The 7,873-nt window shown below is 51.7% G+C and overlaps 1 protein-coding gene across 1 annotated transcript; it reads left to right on the forward strand.

The window, feature by feature from the left end:
• The first annotated feature begins 962 nt into the window (after nucleotides 1–962).
• On the forward strand, nucleotides 963–1,697 carry LOC126994854 (uncharacterized). The gene has a single exon (XM_050854117.1). The coding sequence runs from the start codon at nucleotides 963–965 to the stop codon at nucleotides 1,695–1,697; it is 735 nt and encodes a 244-aa protein (XP_050710074.1).
• The last annotated feature ends 6,176 nt before the right edge of the window (nucleotides 1,698–7,873 follow it).

Raw genomic sequence — 7,873 nt, forward strand, 5'->3', positions numbered from 1 at the left:
CTTCCCCACACCCGCCGCACGCCAGCGGCGGGTTCCCCCCTGCGACGGGCCGTCGCACAGACAAAGGCCCGTTCCCCCTTCTTAGGGGGTAAATCCTTGAAACGAAAACGAAAAAGTGGCCAGCACTCGTCGAGCGAGCAACTCTCAAGGCCTCTGGGCCACCTATAGACTGATGAGTTGCTCGCTCGGCTCAGCTACGGGCTGCTCCTGAGCGCATACTCGGAGGGCCCGTGCCTCCGTCGCTGCTCGCCGGCTTCTACCCGTGGCTGTAGCGGCGGCGGAGGCTTCCCTACTAGGGTGGAGTGAAAAAATTATTTTTGAATTTTTAATTTACTTGAGTGTGGAAAAGGTGCCAATGGGCTTTATAATCAATCATGTGAAATTATAAAACAATTGAAGCATTGCTTGATTGACCACCAGCGATTTTAATATATGGCATATTTCAAGATTTTACATGTTCAGTGACTGTCTGACGTCTGTGGTAGCACAGCAGATTACATGTTTCACCCTGTCAGTTTGGCTTGAGCTATTGAGCTGAGAGGTTGTGTGCTGCTCCAGGCTCCTATAAGGTGATTTTTACGATTATGCATTCATGTAATACCTAAATATACTGTATTTTTACACAAAATTACACAAAATCTTTCATGCAAGTTTTTCAAAATTAACATCTTAGTTTGCTTTAGGCTGTTTTATTGCATGATTGAGATTTACTTTAAGATTACAACATGTGTGGAATGTAAATTAATGTCAATTATAATTATGTCTGTTTACAAGTTGGTATTCTTCACCTTAAGTGGTTAATTGAATTGATGGGATAATGCCCCCCATAGAGAGCTCTGCTAGGTCTGTAAACATTCCATAGGGTGATATAATGCCCCAGTGTTATCTTTTCTTGAACCATTGATGTATCACTTACAGGAGTCTTATATTGTTTACAATTTATATATTTTTTTCCTTTCAGAATGGCAACTATTACGAGGGAGAAGGTGGCATGTGTGATTTTTGGCGCACCACACGACATACCCACTAATGTTCTTCCAACCTACGCCGATGTTATGAAGGCCTACATCAATACAAGACAACAGTTGACAACGAAGAATAACAAATATCCACCATTCGCCGAAGTATCAAACAAAGTTTGCGTCGATGTTGAACTTGTTTGGGAAAAAGCGTCTCTTCCGACAGTGACACACGGACGAGTAATTGAAACACTGAGATCATACAATGAAAAATACAAGAAAATCTTGAAACCATACAAGGCTCGGAAGGGCAATGACAAGTACAAGCAACAACTTGAACAGTTCAGAGAAGACTCAGATAAATTATTTGACATTAGCAAATGCAAATGTGTAGATTTCCTAATGAGCTGTAAGTGCAAAAGAGCAGACAAAGTACCACTCAGTGAAAGAGACTTTCTAGTGGACCAGAGAGGAGCCAGGAAGATGATTATAGGAGGCATCGATTTGATGGATACAAAGAGGCTACAGAAGAAAATATCCAGGAAAGAAAGTGAATCAAGAAGACACAGTGACAGCATTCAGCAAGAACAATCGAAGCAGCAATGCAATTCTAGAAGCTACAATGTGGAAGACAAGGACGACGACACAGATACCAGCGATGAAGATGACACTCTATCTAAGTCACACTGTAAACATGATCTACCAACACCAGAGAGTAAACGACAAAAATGGCGATGACTGTACGATTACCATCTTTGGCTAAAGCTTGCGATAGAACGGGCGTCTCAGATCGAGCAGCAGCCATTATTGCCTCATCTGTGCTACAAGACATGGGAATTGTGTCTCCAAATGACACCTCCAAAGTCATTGATCGTAGTAAAATTCGCCGAAAAAGAAGCAGAACTCGTCAAGAACTGACAAAACTAGACTCAGACAGCAGTATGACATGCTTTCCTGGATTGTACTTTGACGGTCGGAAGGATAAAACGATGAAAAATGTACGAGATGCCGCAGGACATGGCCACCGGGACAGAGTTACGGAAGAGCACGTCAGCATTATTTGTGAACCAGGTTCATCATACTTTGGCCATGTGATGCCGTCAAGTGGATCAAGCAAGGCGATTTCCAAAGCAATCTTTGAATGCTTGACTGTGCGAAGTGTGGATCTCGACAGTGTGAAAGTTGTCGGATGTGACGGAACCGCTGTCAATACTGGACATAATGGTGGAGTTATTCGGCAGTTTGAGGAATTACTACAAAAACCGCTACAATGGCTTGTGTGCTTATTACATACTAACGAGCTCCTTCTGCGACACCTGTTTCAGCATTTAGATGGAGCAACTACAGGACCTAAGTGCTTCTCAGGACCAATAGGGAAAGCTCTCACAGCATGCACGGAACTCCATATAACATCATATGAACCGATACCACTATTACAGCCACTGCCGCATGTTGATGTGAAGGACCTGAGTACTGACCAGCAGTACCTGTGGCAGATGTGTCAAGCTGTCAGCAAAGGACACTGTCCCTGTGATCTAGCATTGCGAAAACCAGGACTAATGAACCACTCGCGATGGTTGACAACGGCCAACAGAATCCTGCGCCTCTATGTTGGCCTCGATACACCATCCAACAACATCAAAACTCTTGTCACATTCATCATCCGCGTCTACGCCCCAACATGGTTCGCTTAAAAACACAGCCATCATGTAAAGATGGAGCCAAGCATCTGCACGGGATGATGGTGAGAACACGGTACCTCAGCTCCTCTCTAAAGAAAGTCATCGACCCGGTGATTCAGCGAAATGGCTTCTGCGGTCACCCCGAGAACGTGCTATTAGCCATGATAACAGATGAGTGACCACATATAAGGGAACTTGGACTCAGAAGAATCATGAAGGCAAGATCACATGTGTCTGCAAACAAAATCCGCAGATTTCAAGTGCCACCACTCAACCTCAACGCGACCGAATACCATGACATGGTCGATTGGCAGACTTTGACCGTGACGGAGCCTCCTGTTATGATGGATATGACGAACAACGAATTGAAGGACATGATCTCTGCTCAAATTTCACCAAGTGTCATCTTCCCTCGCTTCCCTTGTCACACACAGGCAGTGGAAAGATGTGTGAAGCTAGTTACCGAAGCTTCAGCCGCTGTGTGTGGCGAGACGTCCCGCCATGGATTTATTCGGGCTCGCATTGCTTCTCGGCAGCTTATGCCGAAACTTGAGTCTAAAAGTGACTATAAGTTCTGAATTGACCATTAACCATGCATGCATAATTCAGATTCTATCATTAGCATAATAGTGTGCTAAAATCACAGAAAATATATAGTCTAATGTTTACTAGTATTTTATGTATTTTTGTGTAAAATCGTATATTATTGTAAACTTATAACGCTTGGTGGCCCATCAAAAAATTGTCTGATTGAAATAAACCTGTTTTGATTATTGTTCTATTAATCCATTGATACCTTTTAAAGCCTTAAGTCTGTTAAAATTAACAAAAATATTTCTTGGGCGATTGGTGTAAAATTGCATATTATTGTAAACCTATAACGGCTGGTGGTCGATCAAAGAATTATCCAATTCAAATAAACTTTTTGCATATTGTTCTATTAGTCCATTGGCACCATTTAAAAACTCAAGTAAGTGAAAATTCACAAAAAATTATATTTGGGCGATTTTCACTCCACCCTATTCCCCACACCCGCCGCACGCCAGCGGCGGGTTCCCCCCTGCGACGGGCCGTCAATGGACAAAGGCCCGTTCCCCCTTTTTAGGGGGTAAATCCCTACCGAACCGAACCGAAAAGTGGCCGTGAGTGGACCGCCAGCACTCGTCGAGCGAGCAACTCTCCAGGCCTTTGGGCCAACTATAGACTGCTGAGTTGCTCGCTCGGCTCAGCTACGGGCTGCTCCTGAGCGCCTGCTCGGAGGGCCCGTGCCTCCGTCGCTGCTCGCCGGCTTCTCTCCGTGGCTGTGGCGGCAGCGGAGGCTTCCCCCACACCCGCCGCACGCCAGCGGCGGGCTCCCCCCTGCGACGGGCCGTCAATGGACAAAGGCCCGTTCCCCCTTTTTAGGGTGTAAATCCCTAAAAAAAGAAAAACAAAAAAAAGTGGCCGTCCAGTGGACCGCCAGCACTCGTCGAGCGAGCAACTCTCCAGGCCTTTGGGCCAACTATAGACTGCTGAGTGCGGAGGCGAGGTGGACCCGTGGGGTCATCCTCGCTTTGGGCCACCCCTCCGCAGTCAAGTCGACTGGTCGGCTGCTCGCACGAGTCCGCTGCGGGTGTCTCCTGGGCGCCTGCCCGGAGAGCCCGTGCCTCCGTCGCTGGTCGCCGGCTATTACCCGGGGCTGTGGCGGCGGCGGAGGCTTCCCTACACCCGCCGCACGCCAGCGGCGGGTTCCCCCCTGCGACGGGCCGTCGTAGGACAGGGGCCCGTTCCCCCTATTTAGGGGGTAAATTCCTAGAAGAAGAAGAAGAAAGTGGCCGTCCCAGTGGAACGCCAGCACTCCTCGGGCGGGCAGCCGGGTGGCCCTTCTACGGAGGCGAGGTGGACCCGTGGGGTGATCCTCGCTTAGGGCCACCCCTCCGTGGTCAAGTCGACCAGTCGGCTGCTAGCACGAGTACCGCTACGGATGTCTGCTAGGCGCCTATCCAGAGAGCTCGTGCCTCCGTCGCTGCTCGCCGGCTTTTACCCGTGGTTGTGGCGGCTGTGGCGAGCTTTTTTCCCTCGCCGCCGATGACCCCACTTTCATCGGCGGCGACTTTAACGCCCACCACGAAAGGTGGGGGAGCCGCCAGAACAACCGTGTCGGCCGCCATATCGCAACAACGCTGGTGGACATGCCGACTGTCACTCTGCTCAACACGGGGGAGCCCACTCTCGTCAGCGGGGGGGGTGCTGGACCTCTCTCTGGTGTTGCAGCCTCTTGCTGCGGCGCGACGTGGGCCCTGCATGACAGCCTAGCCAGCGACCACTTTGCCACTATCACCACCCTACCTGTGGCACCGCCTGTGCCTCCGCAGCGGCCGGCACGCTGGAACTTGAGCAGGGCTGATTGGCCTAGGTTCCGCGCGGCGGTTGCCCGTCATCTGGCGACCACCGACAGGCCTGACGACTTAGAGGGGGCGGCGGCGCGCCTGATTGAGATGTTCCGCAGTTTAGCTGACGAGGCCATCCCCACCACCAGATCTGCGAAGCGGAACTTTAAGGACCGGTGGTACTACAATGCGGACATAAAAGAGGCCAACCACCGAGTAAATCAGGCGCGTAAACTCAACAGGCGTCACAACACCGACGCCACGAGGGGCCTCCTCCGGGCGGCCATCCGCCGGGCTAAGGCAACTGCAGAGAGGGTGCAAGAGGAGCACTGGCTATCCTGGTGCGACACCATCGACGCCGGTGTATCCACTGCCATGCTCTGGCGGAAGCTCCGAGCGGTTGCAATAGGGGCCAGGCCTAGGCCGCCGCTTCACCCGCAGCCTCAAGTCAAGGCCGGGAGACTGCTTACCACCTTTGTCTCGCGGGCATCGTCTGTCAGGCTGCCTCCGGCCACCAGGGAGCTTCAGAGGGAAGCTACGCTGCCAGGATCGAGGCATTCACGGCAGTCTGCAAGGATAACCACGCTGCCGACACGGCCCCTGGAGATGATGCCATATCGTTCACATTCCTCCGGAACATGGGGCGGAGATGCAGGACGAAATAACGGCTATTTTTAACAAGTCCTATACTCTCGGTGCCCTTCCCGCGGCATATAAAACAGTCACCATTGTCCCTATCCCCAAGGGTGAAGATGGCCAACACCGCCCCATCTCCCTTCTCAGCTACCTGGGGAAGACGATGGAGAGGGTCATCCTCTCTCGCCTCCTCTGGACCATAGGCCCTCTGCACCACCATCTGTTTGCCTTCCGGCAAGACAGGGGGACACGGGACTGCATCTCCACCCTCCTTTTAACCATCCTCGATAGGGCGGCGATAGTGGTGTTCCTCGACTTAGAAAAAGCTTTCGAGCTTGCATCGGCGCCTGCCATTCTCTCGATCCTGGCGGACAGAGGTGTACGGGGCCGCCTTTTAGCCTGGATATGGCACTACCTCATGGGTCGACAGGATGCAGTCCGTTCTTTAACCTGCTAGTCGAGAAACTGGCGGCTCTCCCGACTAGCAGGTATTGCAAAGTGCTGTGCTATGCTGATGACGTGGCCATGGTGGCTACGGGGCCAAATCCTGTGGCCAGCGCTCGCCTGCTCCTCCGCCGCATCACCCAGGTTTGTGCTTCCCTCGGCCTCGTCGTCAGCACGGAAAAGACCAAGGCAATGATGTTCCGGCAGAGGCGTCCTCCCGAGCCTCTCCTGCTTGGCGGCGAGCCGATACCGTGGGTGCCCTCGTACAAGTACCTGGGCATGACCATCGACTCACGGCTTTCATTTGTGCCATACATCGCCTCTCTCAGTGCGAGGGTGAAGAGCCGCACCAACATCATGCGCGCCCTGGCACGGACGGAGGGCGGTGCGAGGGGCAGGGTGCTGAGGCGATTTTATGTACAGGCTCCTTTGTGGACTATGGGTCGCCATGCCTCCTCACCGTTAGCCCCGCTGCACTCGAGCCGCTTGAGGTGGCCCAGAACGCGGCACTCCGCCACAAACTCGGGGCCCCAAGATGGACAAAATGCGTGTGCCTAAGAGCGGAGGCCCGATTGCCCTCCATCTCCACCAGGGTAAACCAGCTCTCCATCAGCCACCTAGTTAAGCTACTCCGCATCAGGGGGTTGGAGTCACTCCGTGACTCCTTGGGGCAGGCCCTCCTACAAGACCCAGACCTTTTTCCGACGAATGTTGTGGGCGGCGGTAGCAGCTGCTAGGCTAAGGCCACATGCCCTGGCGTGTGCCTCCATCGTGACGCCTAACGCGCCCCACCCGGCCTATGTGGCTCCACCGCCTTGGGCTCTACGGTCCTTCACCGCCACCATCAAGCCCCTGCCATCAAAAAAGGCCATTCTGTCTGAGGAGAGGCTGGCAAGGGAGGCCGCAGCGAGGGTGGAGGAAGTCTCGCACTTTCGGACAGCTACTTACTACACCGACGGCTCTGTCGACCACCACACAGGGGCCATCGGTACAGGGTTTGTCACGGCCTATTATCCTGAAAAAATACACCATCTTAAACAGGCCAACAATAGACAGTGGTATCACAAGGTTAGGTCTCTTTGTGGACTCGGCAAACATTCACCCTCCTTCACTTGCACTTCACATTTATCACCTGACCGGGCGGCCGAGGAGATAAATACCCATTTCGCGGGTATCTGTCAAAGCCTCCCAAAACTTGATCTCACTGCCCTCCCCGCTTACCTACCATCCCCCTCCCCACCCCCCTCCGTCCAGGAGGTTGACGTTTTCAACAAATTAAAGAAATTAAGGACGCACAAAGCCACCACGCCCACTGACCTCCCAATCAAAATCTATAAGGAATTTGCCCCTGAAGTTACCACCCCCATTTGCTCCATAATAAATGCTTCACTTGAACAAAACACTTGCCCTAGCGACTGGAAAACTTCCTTTGTCACTCCCATCCCCAAAATTTCCAGCCCACAGTCCCTTGATGACCTAAGGCCAATCGCCATCACACCCATTCCCAGCCTCATTCGTGAAGATTTTATTTTTAACTGGCTTTATGATGATATTAGACATCCAACAATTTGGCAACATGAAGCACTCCTCCACCACTCATTGCCTGGTCAGCTTTCTAGATTGCATACACAGCCACCTAGACAAATTAAACACCTCCCTTGCCCTTGCTTTTGTCGACTTCAGGAAAGCTTTTGACCTTGTAGACCACACTGTTGTCACTGAGCTGGGGCTTCACCCTAATTTCATATCGTGGCTGACTGATTTCCTCAGCGTACGCCAGCAA

The sequence above is a fragment of the Eriocheir sinensis genome, unplaced genomic scaffold, assembly GCF_024679095.1.
Source record: "Eriocheir sinensis breed Jianghai 21 unplaced genomic scaffold, ASM2467909v1 Scaffold898, whole genome shotgun sequence".
NCBI lineage: Eukaryota > Metazoa > Arthropoda > Malacostraca > Decapoda > Varunidae > Eriocheir > Eriocheir sinensis.

Bases quoted from the DNA above. Each gene is read 5' to 3' on its own strand.
- LOC126994854 (XM_050854117.1), top strand. From the start codon at position 963: ATGGCAACTATTACGAGGGAGAAGGTGGCATGTGTGATTTTTGGCGCA.